This window comes from Mastigoproctus giganteus, chromosome 5 (genome assembly GCF_048544385.1).
Source record: "Mastigoproctus giganteus isolate SK-2022 chromosome 5, ASM4854438v1, whole genome shotgun sequence".
Taxonomy (NCBI): domain Eukaryota; kingdom Metazoa; phylum Arthropoda; class Arachnida; order Uropygi; family Thelyphonidae; genus Mastigoproctus; species Mastigoproctus giganteus.
In genome coordinates this window covers 185684233-185710193 of record NC_143579.1, presented here as the reverse complement: position 1 = coordinate 185710193, position 25961 = coordinate 185684233, and the positions used below count along the sequence as shown (strand labels likewise).

Genomic DNA, 25961 nt, shown 5'->3' with positions numbered 1-25961 from the left:
CTTCATATCTGCCTGCACAACCGCCCCCAGGTCCCTTTCATTCTCTACCACTGTCAGTGTAGTACCACAGAGTTGATACGTTGCTCTGGAGTTGCTGTTTCCCATATGTGGTACTTTACATTTGTCAATGTTAAACTTCATTTGCCACCTCTCAGCCTACTCAACCTTTCCAGATCCTGTTGCAGCAGCATAGTGTCAGTAGTGTATTTGACAACCCTGCCAACCTTCGTATTGTCTGCAAACTTGGACATTAAGCTTGATATACCATCATCAATATCATTTATAAATACAGAAAACAATAATGGACCCAACACTGAACCCTGAGGGACTCCACTAATAACATTAGTCCACACTGAGCAGTGTCCATTGATTACCACTCTCTGTCTTCTCCCCCTCAACCATCCCTTTATCCATAGCAGCAATTTGCCTCCAGTGCCACACTGCTCCCATTTGTGCAGCAGTCTTCCATGTGCAACAGTATCAAAAGCCTTTCTAAGATCCAAGTATATAATATCAATGTTATTCCCTACATCCAGTTCTTTTGTGACTGCATCATAGTATCCAATCAAATTGGTCAGGCAAGACTTCCCCTTAACAAAACCATGCTGTGTCTGAGCTATAACTGAAGTCTTGTCTAGATGATCCTGCAGTGCTTTTTTAACAAGTGCCTCCATTAATTTTCCTGGAACAGAAATTAAACTCACAGGTCTATAATTACTTGTGTCAGCCTTTGATCTTCCTTTGTGAATTAGGGTCACATTTGCACATTTCCAGTCTGTGGGTACCTCCACTGAGTCCAAGGAAGCTCTCATAATTATGGCTAAGGGTTTGCTTACTTGCTTTGCTGCCTCCTTTAACATAACTGGATAGATCCTATCCACCCCAGGTGCCTTTCTTGTGTTTATCTTCAACAATTTCTCCTCCATTTTACTCTCAGTTATTACAAGATTCTCTAGCTTACTGCCAGAGTTGAATACACCTCTGGCATTCCCCTCGCTGAATAACTCCTCATGTGTGAATGTCGATGCAAAATATTCATTTAGTTTGTTAGCTACCTGAGCAGGATCATCAACAGTTGACCCATCGATATCAAGTGGACCAATCTGATTCATCCCCTTCCTTCTAGAGTTTACATAAGTAAAGATTTGATTTGATTTGATTTGGTAGTTGTTGGCGCATCGGTTGCTGTGGCCATATTGCACCTCCCAAGGTTTTTGCAGTACTTTGATCCAAGCCCGAGGCGGGAATCGAACCCGCGACCTTTGGGTTGCCGGGCAGGTACTTTACCCACTCGGCTAGCCCGGTCGGCCATAAGTAAAGAACTCTTTGCTGTTTTTCTTTGCATCCCTTGCCAAAGATTTCTCGTAATCTGCCTTCGCCTGCCTAACCTCCTTTGTAACTTGGTTACAGATCAACTTGTATCTATCATAGGCTTTGTGTCACATGTTAATTTGTATGTATCCCATGCATTGTTCTTCTCTGCCATATGTCTCATTAGTTCATCTGACATCCATTTAGGCCTAAACCTTGAACAATATTTCTTAGTTGGTATGTAAAGCCTAGTAGCTTCCAAGATAAGTTCTTTGAATGCTTCCCATTTTGATTTGCTGTTGGTAACATCATCAGTTGGTCCCACTGTATAGAATTTAAATACTGTCTCAGTCCATCGTAGTCGCCTTTACGAAAGCAATAACCCTTCCCTTTACCCCTAATGGTAGTTACCTCTTTGAGTAAATCCCACTTCAGCACACTGTGATCACTGCCACCTAGTGGTTCATTTACCTGCAGATTCTTAATGCATGAAGAATCACTACTGATAATCAAATCAAGAGTATTACTCCCTCTAGTTGCCTCCCGAACATATTGAGTACAAAACAATCATTCAATAAATCCACAAAAGCCTTGCTAGTGTGTGAGTGACCAGCCCCCAAATTCCAGTCAATATCTGGGAAATTAAAATCCCCCATTATAAGACTCTCTGATTTACTGGCCCACTCTATTTCTCTGTACAGTTTCTTATTATACTCATCAGAGTCATTAGGCCTATAGCACACTCCTACTCTAAATTTTGATCTCCCAATGCTTATGTCACACCAAACTGACTCGACACTGCACTGTCCAGCGATGTCGACTGGCTTCACTTCCTTGGATTTTATGTGTTTCTTAACTAATAGCATAACCCCTCCTCTCTTCCTATCCTTTCTGTAGACGTTGTACTCCCCAAATTCCAGTTCTGCATTCCTTATATCTGTGTGACACCACGTCTCTGAAATCCCAACAATATCTGCCTTTGATGTTTTGAGCAATACCTCAAATTCATGAAATTTATTTACTAAACTCCTAGCATTGGTGTACACACAAGTATACATACATCTGTTTCTATTCTTAGCTACCCTAACACAACCCATGTGTTTACTTGTACCGCAATGACTCCCAGCAGTCTCTGAAATATCCTGCATCTTGTTTTTCAGGCTTCTGCTCATTCCAATAGATCTCATGCTCTGAGAATGGCAAGAAATAGAGAGATCGTCAACATAAAAATTGGCTTCCACAGTATTTGGAAGTTCTTTTGTAATGGAATCAATTCTAAGGGCAAATAGAGTTGCGCTCAATACCAACCCCTGTGGTACTCCTTCTTCCTGCGAGAATGTAGAAGAAAAGGAGTTTTGGTACCAAACCTAAAAAGAGCGGCTCTGGAGGAAATTCCTAATAAATATAGGCAGGTTGCCTCGTAGACCAAGATTATGTAGGTCACCGAGAATGCCATACCGCCAGATTGTATCAAATGCCTTCTCTATATCAATGGAGACCATGACAAGGTGTTCGTTTTTCACAAAAGCATTGCAAATTTCAGATTTGGCCTTGATCATCAGATCTAGGGAGGACCTATTTTTGCGAAAGCCATGTTGACAATTACTCAATAGATGTTCAGTTTCAATGATCCAGGTAAGTCGACTGTGGATTTTTTCAAGAATTTTAAAAAGGCAATTTGACAGAGAGATTGGCCTGTAACTATTAAGACTGGAGGGATCTTTTCCATGTTTCAAAAAGGCCAAAACTGTAGCATGGTGACAAGAGGTTGGATAGATATTTTCCAGGAAGATCCGGTTAAAGAAGACTAGCAGCATTTGTAAGTTTTTCTCATTGAGATGCTGCAGCATGACATAATATATGCCATCTGGCCCAGTGGCACTGTTTCGTGTTGTTCTGATGGCTTGTAAAAGTTCACAATATTCAAGAGGCTGATTATACGGAAGTGATAGTGAGGTTCTAAAGTTGATGGGTCTCTGTTCAGTGGCAGTCTTAATTTTTTGGCAATTGGGAGTGTAGTTTTGATGCAGCTGAGACTTGGGCAAAGGTTTCGCCCAAGGCATTTGCTATATCTAGAGGACCAGAGAGTTCTTTTTTTTTTTTTTTTTATGTGAACTCCAAACACGAGAGGTATTAGAACCTATAGTACTTAGTACCGTGCTTGGGTTAATCTTGCACATTGTATGAAAGAATTGGGGAAGGGAAGATTGGAAACTTCCCAGAAAGCCACACTTTTGCCCTTAGCTTCCTGTAGCTAATTAAATTAGTTGCCATTGGAAATTGATGGAATAAATTGAATGCTTTATTTTTTTCCTTCTTTGCTTTCGTGCACTCTTCGTTCCACGAGTAGTTGAAGTGCCATCGAGTTGGGAGATTTGATAATGGAATTGAGTATTTAGCTGCAACTAAAAGACAGGATGTGATATATCAGTTACTTTATCTATAGGCTGTAGTTAGTTGAATAGTTTCTCTGTCATGAGTGATTGCTGATTGAAATTTGGCCCATTTGGCTTTAGAAAATTTCCATTTCCTGCAGAGTTGATCTAATGGTGGTTGTGTAGTGAGCAGGTTACAAACAATTGGAAAATGGTCACTGCCCATGGGATCATCCATAGTGGACCATTGAATGACTGGAAACAGTACCGGGGAACAAATCGAGAGGTCAATTGCAGAAGTCTGTCCAGTAGGTAACTGTATGTGGGTATGTGCACCACTATTAAGAATGGTTAGGTTTTGTTTATCTAGTAGAGTTTCAATCAGTCGGCTCTATCTATCTAATTTAGAGGATCCCCATAAAGGGTGGTGGCCATTGAAATCCCCTAGCAAGCAGAAAGGGGAGGGTAGCTGTATTAAAAGTTCTTTGAGATCTTTATAAAAGTAGGTATAATTTGGTGTGAGATAGACTGAGACTAGCGTAAACTCAATCTGAGTAATCAGACACACAGCAACGGCTTCAATTTGGGTTTGGAGAATGATTTGGCTAGCAGGGATCTTTGAGTTAATCAAAATAGCTATACCACTATGAGCAGAGTCAGATGTATTCTGATCTCTTCAATAGATTGAGTAGTTTTTTAGGAAAACAGAAATTTGAGTAGTTAAATAAGTTTCCTGCAGACAGAAACCCCACTGGAGAGTAGAGTCTAATTAAGTACCGAATGTCGTCGATGTTGCCACGAAAGCCTCTACAATGGCTGCCTTATGGCATTCTGGCTTTGGTTTGTCTCTTTTTGGAAAGGTAGGGTGACCATATCTTCTTCTACAAATATTTCCAGAATCGGATCTTCCTGTTTGGATGAGTCCATTGGTGTGTCCTGAATAATCTTTTTTGAAGTTGAACTAGGATTATTTGGAGTAGTAGCAATCACTGGTGGATGAGGAGATTTTGCTGGAATCATAAGAGGCATATTACTTGCTTGGTCTGAGTGCTTCAGGGCATTGGACTGATGATGACAGAGGACAGCTCGAGCCCAGTCGGAGATTGATATGCTGGATAGAATGGTAACATCGGTTTGCATGGCTATTGTTTGATATTTGTTTGCAATACTGGCATAGGTACGGTTAGGTATACTGGGTGCAATTAATTTTCTTGCTTCCTGTTAACTAACTTTGTTTTCAACTTTATATTTTACAATTTTTTTCTCCATTTTCCACCTCTCACATGTTTTAGAGTAAGCAGGATGGTTACCTCTGCAATTAGGACAGATCATTTCTTTCGGTGAACAGTCATTTTGACTGTGATTGGAGGATCCACAGTTGGGACAAGCTGGGTTCCCTCTGCATGCTGTTTGAGAGTGGCCATACTTTTGGCATTTATAGCATCTCAACAGATTAGGAATATAAGGACGAATGCGACAATGTAGATAACCTGCTTTTACTGATGAAGGTAGATTTGGACTGTTAAAGGTGAGAATGATATTTCTGGTTGGTGTGAGTATATTGTCCCTTTTGGTCATAATTCTTTTGACAGCAATTACGTTTTGTTCCTGAAGCTCTTTAATTTCTTCTTCTGTCACATTCAAAAGTATTTATGAACTTTGTATGATGAATTAGGGAAACAACAAACTAGCCCAGAACAAAGGCAGTAGAACAGTAAAAACCTTTTCTTGGAGTGATGTGTCACAAAAGATACCAATCAGTTCTTCTTCTTCTTTTGTAGAGAGGACACAGGAGTTTTGGTTTTTCAAGAAATAGTTAGCTATCCACCTGTAATTTTCGATGTCCGTATTGACAGGAAAATATTCTTCAAAGGAGATCAATATCTGGCAACTCTATAGAGTGGGATTGCCAGATATGGTCTTTCTTTGGCACCAGTTGACATATAGCCTCTAGAGATATGTAGTTACCACCATTTATGTAAAGCAGTGTAAGAAAAGATTAATTATTCCCACAGAAGAAGGCCCCAAATTAAAGTTTCAAAATACGGTCTTCATTATTTAATTTAATTTAAATTGTTTTATTACTGTTTGTATTTTCAAATTCCATTAAATCTGTGGTGAGCATCCAATGGCCATTACACAATGAGACAAACCTTCCATCAAATGCTACATTTTTAAGACTTTTTATCGGCAAGAAGTAATTCAAAATTAATATTTTTTGATGCTACCTTACATTTTCAATCTATAATGAACACAAGTGGGAACAATACATTTTTTTTTTTGCATTGAAATGATATATTTTAAATTATTTTAAAATAATACCATTGGAAGATGTGCTTGTTAACTCACCTCCCTTCTCTGGGCATGACATAATTTGTTGCTATGGGAAGAAGAAACTTTGCACTACTAAGATTAGAAAAGAGCAGCACTTGTGAAAATTAAACTAATGCATTATTTATAACTGGCATTGGAGTTGTTTACATTGGCACTTTTAATTTTCACAAGTGAAAATGAAACTCATATTCTTCAGTTGTTGCTTGGGTGCTCAAATTGTTTACATAAGCAGGCATACAACAGTAATTTGAGCTGCTCCCAGAGCTCGTGATGATAGCGTGCTGCCAGAATTGAGCAGAAAGACCCTATTACTTTTAAATTTATATTTTTAACAATTGTGTACATTAGGTTTAATGAAAACATGTTATTTTATTTGTTAATGGCCAAACTTCTTCATTAATAAAACATTTATAGTGTAAATCAAAAGGAACTGCAATTATGGAGTAATTTTAATTACTGCCATAGCACATTTTGATCTTATACACCAGTCACAAGGTTAAATGCATCCTCCATGACAGTATAGTGGATTTGCAGCTTATCACTTGTTTGCAGAGATTCTTATGGGCACTTCAGCTGGGATTGTAGTTAGCCCATCTCATATGAAGGGGGTAGGGTTTCCCATAAGTCATTCCATGTTTTTCAGCCACAACAATAACATGCAAATCAGGCTGTGAACACACACTTGTATAGACATAATAACAATACAATAAAAGACAACATAAACTGTTATACAATGTGGAATGGTGCTCTATGACAAAAGTAGTCAATGTGCTAAATATTGGCAAACAATGATAACTCATTAAATGCGGTCTCATCTATATTATGCAGTGAAGTATATACCTTGCATACAAGCATGCCTTTCGTAAATAATAATCACATTTACTGAATTGTAAACAGAATATCTAAAAAAACTAATTAATCCTCAACTGATCCTGTTCAAAAACAGAAGTATAATCATTAGCCTATGAAAGTTAATCACAGTTTCTAATATATGGGGAATACTAATTAACCCCCCATGTTATTGCTGATCAAAAATTGGAAAACTGCAATCACTAATATATGAAAAAATTTCCTGTGCTAATATAAATTCTTGGTCTGTCAACCTAACAATTTAGTAAGCAGTGGGTATGAGATCTAATAAATTTTTAACAATACAGAAAGATTAGCCACACCCAATGACTCTTAGTACACAATTGCTATTTATTCCAGTAAGGTTTGAAAAAAAAAAAAAAACAATAAAAAATAATGGATTTAATGACATGACTACAATTTCAAGGAATTTTCATGAAAATTGGAAGAATAAACTACCTACGTTGGAAGACAGCATATGAAATAACCAAAAACTGGAAAAATTGACAGGCCTATTAACACTAAACAATGACTTACCATTTGAACCTGAAGTAATGGGACAGATACTCTTGAAAGGGTAGCCTTGAAATTACACGAGTTGGTAGCTGCTATCTTTGTATAAATTTTAGTAATTTGCATAATACAATGCTTATGAATTAATTTTAATTGATTATTCAGAGCTGCATGCATATGTAACCTTCATTTTAATATTCTATTATGTACTTGCCAACTCATAAAAATAAATCCAGAAAAATTTTAATACATATCCATATTTCAGCCAGAATGCACCACACTGGCATAACAGAATGTTTCTTCCAAATTAATAAGTAATTAATATACATTATATGATGCAAAAGGAAAATCATATCATTAAAAAATGCAATGTTATCTGCTTTTATTTTTTGAATATTCAAAACATAAAATTTGTGGTTTTACCACCGGTTGGTTGGGAAGGTTGTTGTTGTTGTTATTTGGTTTTTAGGAACATTAGCAACTAAGGCCATATTGCTCCGGGGATATGCGGTGGTCATTCCCTGACCTTTCTGCATCCTCCGTGTTTGGTGGCCACAGGCTCGAACCCCGGTCTAATCAAAAAGCATGTGCTGTGCACTGCCGCTCCTGCCCACCTGGCTATGGAGGCACCGGTCGGGAAGGAGGGGGGGGATGCAGTTCCCAGAGGCTATTTCTGATTTCTACTGTTTTCAAATGGGCGATGTAAGGCTTTGTCCACACTTGAACATTCTGCCATACCATTTATATGTAACGTAACATGAATACACAAATAGGGATAATGTTACTGTATTATTCACCCTGTTGGTTTGTAGCACACTCTAGCCAAAGTACTCTTAGTTTTTCAAAAATCACTGAAGGATGTTACATTACACCAGGTACACTAGTGTGGACAGCTTTTGCCAGTTTTCATTAAAACACTACTCTTTGAAGAGTAGTCAACAATTCTTTTCTCTATTAATGTGTAAAAATTTCTAACTATAAACAGTTAAATAATTAGAATGGAATGGAGTAGAATAGCTTCTCCAAATATGAAATCTTTCTTCATATTTCGAAGAAATTTCATTATTTTAATTTTCATTATTTTGGATCAATTACATTTAACAAAATCAAAATGTGTTGATGCCATACGAATGAAATTCTTTAGATGCCTATTAATTTCTTGGTATTTTAAATCAGCTAATAAAGATGAACTGCTATTACACATTTGCATGCCTGAAAACTTCTGTTTGCCACCAACATTTTTTATTTTGTTTCCTTTTTTTCTTTAAAAAGTGGTTAATTGAAATAAAAACACTAGCTACTTCTAAGGAAGCCATGTTCTGACTGTGGGTTAAAAATAAGTGACTGTTCACAAGTGAAGCCCACATTCCTTTGGATGCTCACATTACAGATATACTGAAAAAGAAATAAATTATGAATAATTCCTATTACCTCAAAAACCTGTTGAATTACCTAATCACCAGAGCAGAAGCTTCTACTCGAAGACTCACTAGATATATAAGGTAAAACAAATGCACACATCAAGATATCAAAAGACATTTATTTTATACCCCAAACTATACTAATATTAATGTGGCAGTAAACCACGAATACTTGAATAAAACCTATTTCATAAACTGCCATATCATAATAATAAACTCATACACCAACCATTTAAATTAAATTAAGAAAATTTTAATACTGTAATATAAAATATAGTACAAACAATCTATTTACAATAAATATAAAACCTAAACTGGATTAAAATAAATATAAAGTAAAAAAAAGTAAAGTGCAGCTATTATCAACCCACTGCAGGATGGAAGCCTCCTCAACAATTCATGCTGAGGGAAATGGACCATAATCTGCCACGCTGGTCCAGTGCAGGTTGGCAGATTGACCGTATTCAGCAGTCAGGGGCTTGAACCCCGGTCTACTCAAAGAGCGTGTGCTACTGCACTCCCGCTCCTGCCCACTCGGCTACGGAGGCCGCTTAAAAATATAAAATATATAAAAAATATATATAAAATTATATATATAAAAATATATTTAATAAATATATTTTATATATTTATTAAATATATAAATATATTAAAATATTAATATATAAATATATTAAAATATTAAAATATTAAATATATAAATATATTAAAATATATTTAATAAATATATTTTATATATTTATTAAATATATAAATATATTAAAATATATTTAATAAATATATTTTATATATTTATTAAATATATAAATATATTAAAATATTAAAATATTAATATATAAATATATTAAAATATTAAAATATTAAATATATAAATATATTAAAATATTAAAATATTAAAATATAAATATATAAAATATATTAAATATAAATAATATATTAAAAAAATAAATATATAAAACATTTAAAATATATGATAGAATAAAAGCACTATAACTGTAGCTTTCGGAAGCATCCGCTTCCTTTCTCAACAGTAAGTTAAAACTTACACAACACATCCAGATATAAATAGCAGGCTCACGGCACTTCCACATGTGGTTCAACCAGCGTATGGGCGGAATTCCCTTCATGCCTATTAGAACCGGAAATGGCTCGAGAGCGCAGAAAGCAAAACCGTTCATCCGTACTGAGGACCACAGCCTCAAAGAGGGGATGCATATGCATACCCCTGTCTCTGTTAATAGTATTATTGTCTGATGAACAGATTCGCAGGCTCTCGAGCCACTTGTGGTTCCAGAACCCATGTGCCCGGTCAACGATGACCGCATCCTCTGGGGAGTTCTGGTGCTGCCTTTCCCAAAAATGTTCAGCCACAGCAGACTTTCCATAATCTGTGGCTTTTATGGCATTCATGTGCTCCCCCAGACGATCCTTAAATCGCCGCCTAGTTTCACCCACATAACACTCCCCACAATCCAGGCACTTAATCACGTATACGACCCCACTGCTAAAATCATTCGTTATAGGGTCCTTAACCTGGGACACCACTGTGTGCAACCTACGCCCTGGCAGCTGCACACAGCGTGTCTGACATTCACGAAGCACTCTTGTTATATGCTCAGTAAGGCCCGGATAGTAGGGAATGTATGCGGTGGCAACTGGCACAAATGGTTCACTTTGCCTGGGCATCACCCTTCTTATATATTTGTCCATGACCCTCTGGGGGTAGCCACATTTCTTATGGTCTGCTGTGACTCGTCTAATTTCTTTTTCTCTATATTCAGAGGTACTGCAGTGGGACTCTACCCTATCTAATAATGATTTAGCGATGCTGTTCTTATGTTGCATAGCTTGCACCGAACTATAGTGGGTGCATTGACTCCGGCACATAGGTTTTTTAAACACTGATGTTTTAAGCCTGAGTCCTGCTCTAGAGACCAGTACATCTAAAAATGGGAGGATACCAGCTGCTTCCACCTCTGAGGTGAACTGGATAAATTTGGAGAAGCTGTTAAGCAAATGAAGTACTTCATCCTCTCTCCCCTTCTGAATAATGGTGAACGTGTCATCTACATATCTTTTCCATTTGCGCAAGGGGAACTCTAACTCATCGAAGATCCTGTTTTCCAGTTCCTCCATGGCTAAATTCGCTACTATGGCGCTAATAGGAGAACCCATGGCTGTGCCATGAACCTGCTTATACATAACTCCTTGATACACCATAGTGGTGCTAGAAAGGCAAAGTTCCACACCGGAGCAAATATCCTCCACACTTAAAGGCGACCTACTACTTAAAGTATCATCTCTTTCTAAAGCCATTCTTACACACTGCACCCCCATGAGAAATGGGAATGCATGTAAATAATGATACTACATATAAGGATATCATAATTTCACTTCCTTCTATAGTTTGATCCTTCACAAAACTTACAAAATCCTTACTATTCTTGACAGTGAAAATAGAGTGTGCTACTATAGGGGCAATCAACTTCACTAAAAATCTGGACAAGCGTAAGTGGGACTTCCAATAAAAGATAGAATAGGTCTGAGTGGGATCCCCACTTTATGTATTTTCGGAAGACCATCGAATCTGGGAAGCTGACATACTGTTGCATGTAAAGACCAAAATACTTCTTTGGTGATCTTCCCCACTTTTAGCCAATGCTGCGCAACTTTATTAACATGTCGTTCTAGGTTAACCAGCGGATTTCTTCAAGTAACCCTATATGTAGAACTGTCTTGTAAGAGTTCCAAAGCTTTTCTATGATAATCCTCCTTATCTAAAACTACAGTCGATCTACCTTTATCAGCTGGTAAGACCACAATTTTATCATCACGTCTAAGTTATTTTAATGCTCTTCTTTGACTAAGGTTAAAGTTAAAAGGTGCCGTCTTAGCTTGACTCAGAATAGCAGCAGATTTAACACAAATTTTATTAGCCAAAATCGCTGGTAATTTACCAATTGCCTTTTCAATACCTATGGCTATTTCAGCAATAGGTGGTTTGGGAGGTATAAGTGCAAACTTGGTCCCCAAATTCAACACTCCCTCCTGTCATTTGGTTAGCTGCTTACTACCCAGATTATGAATAAAATGAGTACTATTATCAGTGCGTTGAACCATCTTTTCCTCTAATAACTTATTGATCTGCCTCTGCCTGTAGGTGTCGGCTATTCTAGTAACTCTATCCAACACCAACTTCCTTATTAGTGCCAAATGCAATGAAGATACACTACTACTGATATCCTTTAATGTAGTATCATTGTTTACATGCATTCCCATTTCTCATGGGGTGCAGTGTGTAAGAATGGCTTTAGAAAGAGATGACACTTTAAGTAGTAGGTCGCCTTTAAGTTGTTGTTTGTTTGTTTATTTGGTTTTTAGGAGCATTAGCAACTAAGGCCATATTGCTCCGGGATATGCGGTGGTCATTCCCTGACCTTTCCGCATCCTCCGTATTTGGTGGTGATGGGCTTGAACCCCGGTCTAACCAAGAAGCGTGTGCTACACGCCTTGAAGTGTGGAGGATATTTGCTCAGGTGTGGAACTTTGCCTTTCTAGCACCACTATGGTGTATCAAGGAGTTAGGTATAAGCAGGTCCATAGCACAGCCATGGGTTCTCCTATTAGCGCCACAGTAGCGAATTTGGCCATGGAGGAACTGGAAAAAAGGATCTTCGATGGGTTAGAGTTCCCCATGTGCAAATGGAAAAGATATGTAGATGAAACGTTCACCATTATTCAGAAGGGGAGAGAGGATGAAGTACTTCATTTGCTTAACAGCTTCTCCCAATTTATCCAGTTCACCTCAGAGGTGGAAGCAGCTGGTACTCTCCCATTTTCAGATGTATTGGTCTCTAGAGCAGGACTCAGGCTTAAAACATCAGTGTTTATAAACCTTTGTGCCGGAGTCAATACATCCACTATAGTTCGGTGCAAGCTATGCAACATAAAAACAGCATCGCTAAATCATTATTAGATAGGGTAGAGTCCCACTGCAGTACCTCTGAGGATAGAGAAAAAGAAATTAGACGAGTCACAGCAGACCTTAAGAAATGCGGCTACCTCCCAGAGGGTCATGGACAAATATATAAGAGGGGTGATGCCCAGGCAAAGTGAACCGTTTGTGCCAGTTGCCACCACATATATTCCCTACTATCCGGGCCTTACTGAGCGTATAACAAGAGTGCTTCATGAATGTCAGACACGCTGTGTGCAGCTGCCAGGGCATAGGTTGCACACAGTGGTGTCCCAGGTTAAGGACCCTATAACGAATGATTTTAGCAGTGGGGTCGTATACGTGATTAAGTGCCTGGATCGTGGGGAGTGTTATGTGGGTGAAACTAGGTGGCAATTTAAGGATCGTCTGGGGGAGCGCATGAATGCCATAAAAGCCGCAGATTATGGAAAGTCTGCTGTGGCTGAACATTTTTGGGAGAAGCGGCACCAGATCTCCCCAGAGGATGCGGTCATCGTTGACCGGGCACATGGGTTCTGGAACCACAAGTGGCTCGAGAGCTTGCGAATCTGTTCATCAGACAATAATACTATTAACAGAGACAGGGGTATGCATATGCATCCCCTCTTTGAGGCTGTGGTCCTCAGTATGGATGAACGGTTTTGCTTTCCGCACTCCCGAGCCATTTCCAGTTCTAATACGCATGAAGGGAGTTCCGCCCATGCACTGGTCGAACCATGTGTGGAAGTGATGACACTTTAGCCTGCTTAAGTGTCATCACCAACACATCCTTAAATAGCCTGCTATTTAAGGATGTGTTGCGTAAGTTTTAACTTACTGTTGAGAAAGGAAGCGGATGCTTCCGAAATCTACAGTTTTAGCGCTTTTATTCTATCATATATTTTAAATGTTTTATATATTTATTTTAATCCAGTTTAGGTTTTATATTTATTGTAAATAGATTGTTTGTACTATATTTTATTTTACAGTATTAAAATTTTCTTAATTTAATATAAATGGTTGGTGTATGAGTTTATTATTGTGATATGAGTTTTCCCAACCTCAGGGGCCTATTTCAGGATATTCATAAACTGCCAACTGTATAAGATAAGTATACGCACAATTTAATACATTAGAAAGAACTAATTTTAAATACAAAAATCATATTAGAGGAAATAAAACCACATTACTCTAAATTAAATCTTATTAAAGAAATCTAAATTGAAAAAACAAGTCACAGCTGAATTTCAAAATGACATCCATCCCAACTGTGAAACAGGCTCCCTAAAACATAGGAATGAGCACTTAATCAATTTGAACTTAAACCCCCATGTTTACCATAGACACCTTCAAAGGAGAGAATATGAATTTGAAAATAAATAAGACTATTGATAATTATATAGTTTTATATCCTACAGCATGTAATCCATTTTGAGGAATTTACTTACATTATTTGACCAGGTTCCACTTTGAAAAAAAGTCTTTTCCAAAAAGCAACTGTCTTATTTCAGGTTGACTCCTCATCAACTTTCTAATCTCTTCAAGCAGAAATTCTTTAGTGTATATGATGAGCATGAGTTTAAATTGATCTTTCAAGTTTCTTTTTAGAACCAAAATATATGGTTCTAAACCATATATTTTGGAAGGTTTTAGGGGACCTATTTCATAGTGAGGTATGACTTTCATTCTTTCCTTTTCATTTTATTTTAATAAAGTTTCATGTAAAGTAATGTGGTTTTATTTTCTCTGTCATGGCATATACATATGATGTTTCCCAATGAAACAAGATTGAAAGTATATTAGGTACTCTTTTCAACACTGAAAAAAAGTTCATTCTTATATAACTTGTGAATCTCACAAACTCCCTTTGCTCAGAAATGCATGCTTGAGAACCAGTTAATTTTTTCTGTGCTTGGTTATCTGCCAGTGAAAATAATGGAGTCACTGGTTAAAGAAGTAATGCAAAACCATCTTAACAGGAATAAAATTATAATTACAGACTGGTTAAAAGGAGATCCTGTCTGACCAATCTGATTAATTGTTATGAAGTAGTCACAAAGAAACCAGGCTCAAAAACAATTTTGACATCATATACTTAGATTTCAGTATAACTTTTGATACTGTTCTGCACAAACAACTGCTGTAGAAACTGGATCAGTATGGCATTATGGGGCCAGTTTTGCTACGAATAAAGGGATGTTTGAATGACAGGATGCATACAGAGATGTTTATTAATGCCACTGCTCTTCATGAACGAATGTTATTTGTGAGCCACTTTGCATTCAAGTGTTGGGGGCCCCTTCATTGTTTCAATATTTTTATTAATGAAGGCATATTAAGTTTAATGTAAAAGTTTGCCAATGGCACAAAGGTTGGTAGGACGGTTAAATAGTAATTATGGTTTGCTATTTCAATAAGATCTGGGTAAATTAGGCAAATCAGCCGAAAAGTGGCAATTGAGGTTTAATATCGATAAATGCAAGTTACAGGTGACCCCCGCTTAATGGTGATAATTCGTTCCGGAAAAACAGAGTGCTAAGCGAATCCGCGCTAAGCGAGCGCCGCCTTACCATAAGGTAACATATGCATTTGTAAGTTGCGGTCGGTCCCATAGGATATTTCCTAATCAATAATAAACGGTAGTGAAAAGATGCACAAATGTCTGTCAAAATATTTAATATTCAAATATTTATACATTTAAAATATTCTGCATTACATACGTATATAATTATGTGGTAACTACTTACGTATCAAAATTAAACTTAAAATTCCAATTAAAATCATGAATTTAATTGATCTAAATTGATTTAATTTAAATGATGAATTTAATCAAAAAATGTGTCGATTTTGGGTTGGCCCTCTTCGAAATAAACTAAAAGGGGTATTAATTTTAAATTCCCCGCAGCGTTACTACCCAACAATAAAGTCACCCGATCCTTCGCCACTTTGAAACCTGGCATGTTTTTTTTCTTCTTTCAATATAAAACTTCTTTTAGACATTCGTTTCCACAAAAGTCTTGCTTCATCTATGTTATAAACTTGTTGAGAAGTATAACTCACAATACCTCTCTTCAATAATTTTAACAAATTCTTTTTTGAAAGTTTTGGTTCCTTGATCTGCACTTGTGGCTTGTCCCCAGATTTTAAATCATTCAACCAGCCCTTACCAGTTTTAAATGGTTCCACATTTTTTTTTTTTTTTAGATGAGTTTTCTTCAGATCATCATATTGGCTAATTTCTCTCTCTCTCTCTTTTTTTTTTTTTTTTGTAATATTTAACTTAACTGAATTCTGCATTGGATATTATCTTCAATAAAATTAGTTAACGTCTTTCCATTTCAATCCTAATAGTCGGCCTAGCACTAGTTGCTTGCAGTGGAACAGCTATCTTTCCCGCTGCTAAAATTAATTCTTTATTTTTTTATAATTGTTCTTACAGTTAAACTCGCAAGTCCTAAATTATGGCACACATCCGCTTGTCGTTGACCGGAATCAATTCGCTTCAAAACGTCTAATTTAATTTTCAAATTCAGTCTTTTTCTTACATTTATAGTCTTCGTACTGCGCTCAGACATTGTTGCTTTTTCATTCTTATCGGCCATTATTAACTCTTCGAAAATGTAACTGCGTTGGTTGCATTAATTATGAAAGAATGTTCAAGTAAACTGTCCGTTATGCACGATGTCTAATACTGTACTGAGTGATAACTAGACTTCGGATAAATGCATATAATGCAAATATTACAAGCAATATACTCGATCATTTTTTAAAATGTTGATCTCGGAACTACATAACAAGTCACTGTATTGCAATTAAATTATCGTGCGAGAAAATTTAACTGAGCGTGGGAAAATTTCTCAAGTCGGCGTGGGAAACGTTTTAATGCTGTTTTGCTATTCATTTTCAAGTTATCGACTCCATCAAATGAAACGATTTCATTAAATATGCAAAAATGCAATCTGTAAAAGAGTTATAGTGATCTGTGACAGCATTATAGTCAGATACGGGTTATATATTATAACCCGTATCTGACTTTAATTATAGTCAGATACGGGTTATAGCGAATCAGCGTAAAGCGAACCGCGTTATAACGAGGGCCTGCTGTATTTCATTTGGGTAACAATAATTCCCAAATAACATACCAACTGGGTGGTAACCACACTCAAGATAGTGGAAAATTAACCAGACTTAGGAGGTAATTCTACAATTCAAAATGAAGTTCTCCGAGCAGTGTAGACAGGCTGTTCTGAGGTTCTGTCAACAATATACAGGAATTTTGCCAGCAGGAACAGTAAGGTGATTATTCCATTGTATTAAGGCAACGATTAGGCTGCATCTTGAGTACTGTATACAAGTTTGGAAGCCTCATTTTAGGAAGAATGTGGAAATGCTGGAACAGATGAAGAGTAACAAGATTAGTCAGAGATGCAAAAAGTGTCCAGCATCTGGAAATTATGCATCTGCAAGGAGACCTAATTAAAGTGTTTGAGGCTCTAAATGGTTTGAGTAAACTAAATGCTGATGGCATCCTTTTTCTTTTTTGGGCAACACATACAAGATGACAAATTTCAATTGGAAAAGGTTGGTTGCAGGACAGATGTGGTAAAATTTTCTTTCAGTCAGAGAGCAAATGATTGTTGGAATAAACTTCCTGTATAAGTTTGCTTTCTTGTTATTTTATCACAACTCATATTAAATACCAAAATAATGAAACTTTGTTCCTGCACTCAAATCAAGTTAGGCTAGAAAGAATCCATTCAGGTTGTCAATAAGATTTTTCAAAAATATTAACAAATTATTTAAAACAGCTTTATAGAGAAATTCTCATGTCATTATGCTTGTAACAGCTGAAAATTAATTTTTAATTTTTTTAAGGAGCTATCTTGTAAAGTTTAATGTGCATTTTGTAATTTAGTGATATATATTTGATTACTGTTCTTAAGTATAACTTGGCATACACAAGTATTGATGATCATACCTGCCTAAGGAAAAGTGGTTAGCCCAGCCATCTATAAATTGAGGATCTCTGAAGAACCATAAACATACCAAAATTAAAAACAGAAAGGAAATAGCTCCTTGGTGGAATCTGGAAATAGAAATTAAATAAAGAAACAGCTATCTATAAAATTCATGATTATATGAAAAAATAAAAATTTAATTCAGGTGCTGTTATCTGATTTTAATGTCTTTTTTTTTTTTTGCAAGTTTAACATATATTATTCATATGCATACGTTAAGTATAAATAATATGTTTAGCATAAGTAATGGCAAATGATGCAAGAAACCAAACTTATACAGCATTATCAAAAAAAAAAAAACCTTCCCATCATTTCACCCATCCATTCTCTCCAAGTTTGTCTAGTTCTTGCTTGAATTTTTTCAAGCTATCCACTTCCACCACAACATCAGATGGAATTTTGTTCTGGCAATCAACGACCTGTTGGCTAAAGGCAAATTTCCACACACCTATTTTGCTACAATCCATCTTCAATTTGAATTTATGCCCCCTCAGCACTGAGCTTGCTCAATTCATTCAAAGCCTTAAACATGTCAATTGGATCACCTTGCAAGTGCCTAGTCTCCGGATGCTGTAATTTGCAAAACTGAAGCTTTCCTTGGTAAGAGTACGCCTTTGTTCCCTTCAATAAATCTCCTTGCCATTCACTGTAACAATTACAGCAGCTCTATCCCTTTCCTAAAATGAGGCCTCCACACCTGTATGCAGTACTCAAACTGTGGCCTGACCATTGCCTTATACAATGGAATAATCAAATCCTTATCACTACTAGCATTCCTGTATATCACTGCTCAGAGAACTTCATATCTGACTGCACAATTACCTACACCCAGATCTTTTCCATTATCCTCAACCCTGAGTGTAATGCCACACAGTTGGTATGTTACTGTTGGGATTACTGCTACCCATGTGCAATACTTTGCATTTGTCAATATTAAAACTCAATTGCCATTTCTCAGCCCAACTGTCAAATTTTTCTAGATCTTGTTGCAGTAGCATACCGCCATTATTATCATTAACCACAATGTCAACCTTAGTATCAGCTGCAAACTTAGCCATTAAGCCTGATAAACCTTGACCAATATCATTAATAAATACAGGAAACAACACTGGCCCAACACCAAACCCTGGAGGCCTCCAGCAATAACATTAGTCCACAAACAGCAGTGTCCATTGATAACAACTCGGTCTTCTCAAACATCCCTTTATTCATAACAGTAACTTTCCCTTAATGCCAAGACTATCTCAATTTGTACAGCGGCCTATTACGTGCAATAATATAAAAAGCATTCCTGAAATCAAAGTATATGATATCAAAATTATTTTTTGCATCCAGTTCCTTTGTTACTGCATCATAGTATCCAATCACACTGGTCAGACAAAAAACCCATACTGCGACTGAAGTATAACTGTGCCCCTGACTAGATGGTCCTGCATTACTTTTTTTTTTTTTTTTTAACCAGTGACTCCATTATTTTAATCCCAAACAGAAGTTAAGCTAACAGGTCTGCAATTACTCATGTCACTCATTGATCCACTTTGTGAATTGTGGATACATTTGCACATCTCCAGTCTATGTAGACTTCCACTGAATCCAAGGATGCTCTCATAATTGAGGCTAAGGGTTTGCTTACATCCTTTGCTGATTCCCTTAATATAATTGGATAGATGCCATCCACCCCAGGTGCCTTTCTTATATTTAACTTCGGCAATTTCTCTTCCACTTTCCTCTCAGTGATTACAAAATCAATTAGCTCCATGTAAATTTGATGAGCTTTTGACATGCATGCAAGTTTGATACATGCAAATATATGAAAGTTTGATAAGCTTTTGGCATCCACTTCCCTAAAGAATTTTTCATGTGTGAATGTACATACAAAATACTTATTCAGCTTCTCAGCTATGTGAGCAGGATCATCAACAGTTGAACCGCTGATATCAAGTGGTGCTCTCTGATTAAACCCCATCTCCTTCTAATGTTTACAAAAGAAAAGAAGTCTTTGTAGTTTTTTGATGCATGCCTTTCGAAAAGATTTCTCACACTCTGCCTTAGCTTGCCGAACAACACCTTTAGTCATTTGATTGCAGACTAGTTTATGTCTAATGTAGGCTTCTGTATCATTTGATAATTTATATGCATCCCATGCATTTTTCTTCTCTGCAACAATTCTCATCATTTTAAACTGTCAACCATTTTGGTCTCAGGTTGAACAGTATTTCTTAGTTTAGTATGAAAAACCTAGTAGCTTTTATGGTTACTTCCTTGAATGCTTCCCATTTAGAATTTGCCGATGCTAACATAATCAGTTGGTACTACTGCATAAAATTTAAAAACTGTCCGAGACCACTGCAGTCTCCTTTATGAAATCAAAACCCCTTCCCTTTACTCTTGATGGTAGTTACTTTAATTAAATTTCAAATCAACACACTGTGATCACTGCCACCTAGTGGTTCTTTTATCTGAAAATTCTTAATGTATGAAGATATCACTGCTGATAATCAGATCAAGAGTATTACTTTCTCTTGTTACCTCTCTCACATGCTGCTGTAGAAAACAGTCATCCAAAAAATCCACAAAAGTTTTGCTAGTGTGTGAGTGACCAACCCAGAAGTTTCAGTCAATATCTGGAAAGTTAAAATCCCCCATTATAAGATATTCTGATTTATTGGCCTGCTTATTCTCTGTACATCTAATTGTTGTATTCATCAGAATCATTAGGTCTATAACTCCTACTCTCATTTTGCTTTCCCTATGCTTATGTCACATCAAACCAACCCAACCCAACATTGCACTTGCCACACAAGTTCACTGGATGCACTGCTTTAAATTTTATCTGCTTCTTAACTAGGAGCATAACCCCTCCTCCTGTCCTATCCTGTCTATCCTTCCTGTATGCATTGTACAGTACTCCCCAAATTCCAATTCTGTATTCCTTATATCTGTGTGACACCACGTCTCTGATATCCCAAAAATATCTGCCTTTGATGTTTTGACCAGCACCTCAAATTCATCAAATTTATTTACTACACTCCTGGCATTGGTGTACATGCAAGTATACATGTACCTGTTCTTATCCTCATCCTGTCTGTCCTTTCTGTACTCCCCATATTCAAATTCTGAATCTCTTATATCTGAGTGACACCATATCTCTGACATCCCCACAATATCTGCATTTGATGACTTGACCAATACTTCACACTCATCAAATTTATTACTATGCTACTAGTATTGGTGTACATGAAAGTATAAATGCACCTGTTCTTACTCTTAGTTACCCTAACACAGCCCATGTATTTACTTTTCCCATGATGACTCACAGCAGGCCTCGAAATCCCACCTTGCTTTCCAGGTTGCTATGCATTCAAATATAAACAATGCAAGAATCACTTTCAACTCTGCCTGTGGCTCTTGTTAATCTGTCAGTCCACGTATCCCCCAAAGTTAGCAGTTTTCTGACCCACCTAACACTGCCTCGATAGCATCAGCAAATATTCTTTCTCCCTTTCTACTTATCCCATCCCTGTAGAGGCAGTCTCTCCTGTTAAGAAGCACAGATCACACTGAGAAATATTCTACCCCATGAGCTTTGCACAATCTCTCTCTAGGGCTAAATTGATTGACAAGCATCTCATCATATACTCTCTCCTATCATGCCTATGCTGAATTGCAGACACTTTCAAATTTAATCGTAATTCATGATCTTTCCCTGCATTTGTTAAGTACGTCAGCAGATCTCCTACTCTTAATGTCATTAGTGCCAACATGTACAACAATATCACCTTTTGTGTCCTTAAAAGATTATACCTTCTCTATGTTTTCAACTCTTGCCCCTGGCAGATATACCCTGGTCCTATTCTACCTATCCTTTTTGCACAAGGCATTTTCTATTTCCCTGACAAAGTTACCAACAATAGTTACCACCTGTGGGACCAGCACATTGTGCCCTGGGAGTTGCCTCTGTCTTGCCTGATGCACAAGAGTGAGCTCTGGCATTGAGTTGGGCAGCTGAGAGCTTGATGGCTTTCCCCATTTTAATATCTTCAAGGCATCTATCCTACTCTTCAAGTTCTCAGAAATGCCCATCGCAATGCAGAGTTGGCTCATTTCTTGACACTCAACACCAAAGATACATAATGACATCCCCTTGGCTATATCATGTTCTGTTTCGGAAAGTCGGAAAACACTGCAGAAACAGCACATCTCTCAGGCCATGATTTTTAAGGGAATCACCCCTTCAGTTCTTTCCCAAGTCACAGCACTCCTGCTGCTTTGCAGCTCTAGTCTGGGGCATGATTTCCATTTAAATTCAATATAATTGAGAATACTACACTATATTAACACTTAAATGCCGTAATAATAACTCAACTTGATAGGCTAGTACATATCATTACTGCATAACTAATCAGAAATCATGGGATACCCTACCTAGTAACAGGTAGGCCCACCTTTTGCCCGAATAAGGGCAATCACACGACGAGGCATCGAGTCCACTAGTTCACGAAAGCGTTCCACAAATATTTCCATCCATGCTTGCTGCATCACTATCCATAATTCTGTCACATTCCTGGATTGAGGATCCAAAACTCAAATGAACCTTTCCACAGCATCCCAAAGATGCTCCACAGGATTCATGTCCAGTGAACAGGGAGGCCATTCCATGGTAGTAAAATCTGCAGAATGCTCTTCCCACCATGTTCTAGTCACCACGGCTCTGTGGGGAGGCACATTATCCTTCTGAAAGTCCAGTGCCCTGTGGGTACACAATGACCATGAAGGGATGCAGATGGCCTGCAAGGATGGACACATAACCTGGACCATTCAGAGATGTGTCTAGATGAACCAGAAGTCCCAACATGTGCCAGCTGAACTCCCCCAGACCAATATCAACTGTCCACCTGCCCAAACAGTTCCTTGTTGACATGACAGGTGCATAGCTTCATGCAGTTTCTGCCAGATACGTACCCTCCTGCCTGCTTGAAATAAATGGAAATGGGACTCATTGGACCAGGAGACCCATCTCCAATCATCCAAGGTCCAGTGCCGATGTTCTTTTGCCCAGTTGAGGAATAGAGTCCTGTGTCGTGGCATTAGCAATGGAACCCTGGTGGGTCGGCGGCTCCCATAACCTACTACAGGTAATCATCACCTGATGGTCTTGGTGGAGACATTTTGGGCACCTCCCTCGTTGAAGTCAGTGGTGATTTGTGCCACAGCCTCTCTCTGGTTGGCTGAAACAATGTGAGACAGATGTTGACGGCCACGTTTATCCACCACCTTTCTCCGCCCACAGCAATGTCCATGATGAGATGTTATTCTGGAAATGGTGTATTCCCAATACACTACTGATACTTGAACAGGGATAGTGCAATTTCTGTGCCAGCTCCACAATAGAGTGACCCGTGCATTGGGCACCCACTATCATCCCTATATACCTGCCAAGCGGTGGGTTGTCCACTAGCGAGAGAGATGACAGTGTTGCAATGTCCAGGAACCAGGTATCCTACGAATTCTGCCCTTTCAGTGTATTATGATATACTGTTACATTTACATAGTTAATTATAATAGATAATAAAATCATCTAACTAATGCTAACCTATGTGGTTCAAACTATCAAGATACCTTTACCACAATTAAAACACTAAAATTCTCTTGCCACACACTACTGTATATGAGATAGAATATTTGCACCAAATCATCGCTACCAAGGTTCTACATATATTAAGTTGTAACTTGCAAAATCTCTAGTGAAAATTAAAAATAATCTAACACAGATGACTAAGACTATTAAACTATTTATTGAAGACAATTTAATAAACTACTTTAATAGACTGGAGAGACTGCTTCTACAGGGATGGGAAACACTTAAATAGAAAGGGTGCAAGAATATTTGCTGATGGCATCGAGGTAGTGTTAGGTGGATTGGAAATCTGCTAGCTTGTGGGATTCACAGACTAATAGATTAACAATAGCTGCATGCAGAGGTGAAAGTGATTTTTGCACTGCTTCTATTGAAATGAGCAGCAGCCTGGAAAGCAAGGTGCTAAGGATTTCCAGGACTGCTGGGAGTTATCACAGATCAAGTAAATACATGGACTGTGTTAAGATAACTAAGGGTAAGAACAGGTGTTCTTACCCTTAGAACTTGCAAGTAGATTAATGTTTGGAGTTTAGTAAATAAATTTGATGAATTTGAGGTGCTGGTCAAGACATCAAAGACAGATGTTGTTGAGATATGAGATATGGTGTCACACAGATATAAGGAATACAAAATTGGAATTCAGGTTGTACAACTTGTACAGAAAGGACAGAGGGGATAGGAAGGGATGAGAGATTATGCTGTTAGTTAAAAAACATATAAAATCTAAGGAAGTGCATCCAGCTAACATGGGTGGACAGCAGTGAAATGTTGAGTCGGTTTGGTGTGACATAAGCACTGAGAAACAAAATTGAGAGTAGAAGTGTATTATAGGCCTAATAACGCAGATGAGTACAATTAACAACTGTACAGAGAAATAGAGTGGGCCAGTTCATCAGAATGTCTTATAATGGGGGATTTTAACTTTCCAGATATTGACTAGAACTTGTTGATTGGTCACTCGCACATTAGCAAGACTTCTGTAGATTTCTTGGATGATTGTTTTCTACAGCAGCATGTTCAAGAGGCAACTATGGGGGAGTAATACTCCTGATCTGATTATCAGCAGTGATTCTCCATGCATTAAGAATCTGCAAATAAAGGAACCACTAGGTGGCAGTGACACAGTGTGCTAATGTGAGATTTACTTAAAGATGTAACTACCATCAGGGGTAAAGGGAAGGTTTTTTGCTTTCGTAAAGGTGACTACAGTGGTCTCAGGCAGTTTTTATACTCTATACTGTGGGACCAACTGATGATGTTACCATCGGCAAATTCTAAATGGGAAGCATTCAAGGAAGTAATCTGGGAAGCTACTAGACTTTTCATACTAAGAAATAATGTTCAAGGTTTAGGCCTAAATGGATGGCAGATGAACTAATGAGACTCACGGCAGAGAAGAAAAATGCATGGGATGCATATAAATTATTAGGTGACACAGAAGACTATGGTATATATAAGCTAGTCTGTAATCAAGTCACAAAGGAAGTTTGGCAAGCAAAGGCAGATTACGAGAAATCTTTTGCAAAGCATGCAAAGAAAAACAGCAAAAACTTCTTTACTTATGTAAATTCTAGAAGGGAGGAGATGAATGAGGATTGGTGTACTTGACATCGACAGTTCGATTGTCGATGAACCGTCAACAATCAAACCGTCAATTGATTGTTGATGAACCGTCAACAATCGAAGGTAGCTTACAAACTAAATGAGTATTTTGCATCAACATACATTCACACATGAGGAATGTCTGTAGGGAAGTGGAGGCCAGAAGCTTATCAAACTCTGGCAGGGAGCTAAATGATTTTGTAATAACTGAGAGAAAAGTGGAGGAGAAACTGTTGAAGTTGAACATAAGAAAGAAAGACACCTGGGGTGGATGGAATCTATCCAGTTATACTAAAGGAGACAGCAAATCAAATAAGCAACCCTTAGCCATAATTATGAAAGCTTCTTTGGACTCAGTTGAGGTCCCCATGGACTGGAGATGTGCAAATGTATCCCCATTTCACAAAGGGGTGATCAAATGGTGACAAGTAATTACAGACTTGTTAGTTTAACTGCTGTTCCAGAAAAATAATGGAGTCATTGGTTAAAGAAGCAATGCAGGATCATCTAGACAAACCTGCAGATATAGTTTCAGACACAGCATGGGTTTGTTAAGGGGAAGTCTTGCCTGACAAATTTCATTGGATACTATGTTGTGGTCACAAAGGAACTGGATGCAAAATATAATTTTGATATCATATACTTGGATTTTAGAAAAGCTTTTGATACTGTTGCACATGGAAGACTACTGTACAAATTGGAGCAATATGGAATTAAGGGCAAGTTGCTATAATGTATAAAAAGATGGTTGAGTGGGAGAAGACAGAGAAAGAGTGGTAATGAATGGACACTGCTCTTTGTGGACTAATGCTATAAATGGAGTCCCCCAGGATTTGGTGTTGGGACCATTGTTGTTTTCTGTATTTATCGGTGATATTGATGAAGGTATACCAGGTTAATGTCTAAATCTGCAGATGATAGGAAGCTTGGCAGGGTTGTTAATGA

The 25961-nt window shown here is 37.6% G+C and overlaps 1 protein-coding gene across 1 annotated transcript in view; it reads right to left on the bottom strand.

Annotated features, from left to right (window-relative positions):
- LOC150085927 (Na(+)/citrate cotransporter-like) overlaps positions 1 to 25961 on the bottom strand; it is a 189690-nt gene that overhangs the window by 43584 nt on the left and 120145 nt on the right. Inside the window, exon 9 of the mRNA XM_090373586.1 lies at positions 17737 to 17844. Coding sequence (XP_090229712.1) covers positions 17737 to 17844 — 108 coding nt within the window. The remainder of the gene's footprint in view (positions 1 to 17736; positions 17845 to 25961) is intronic.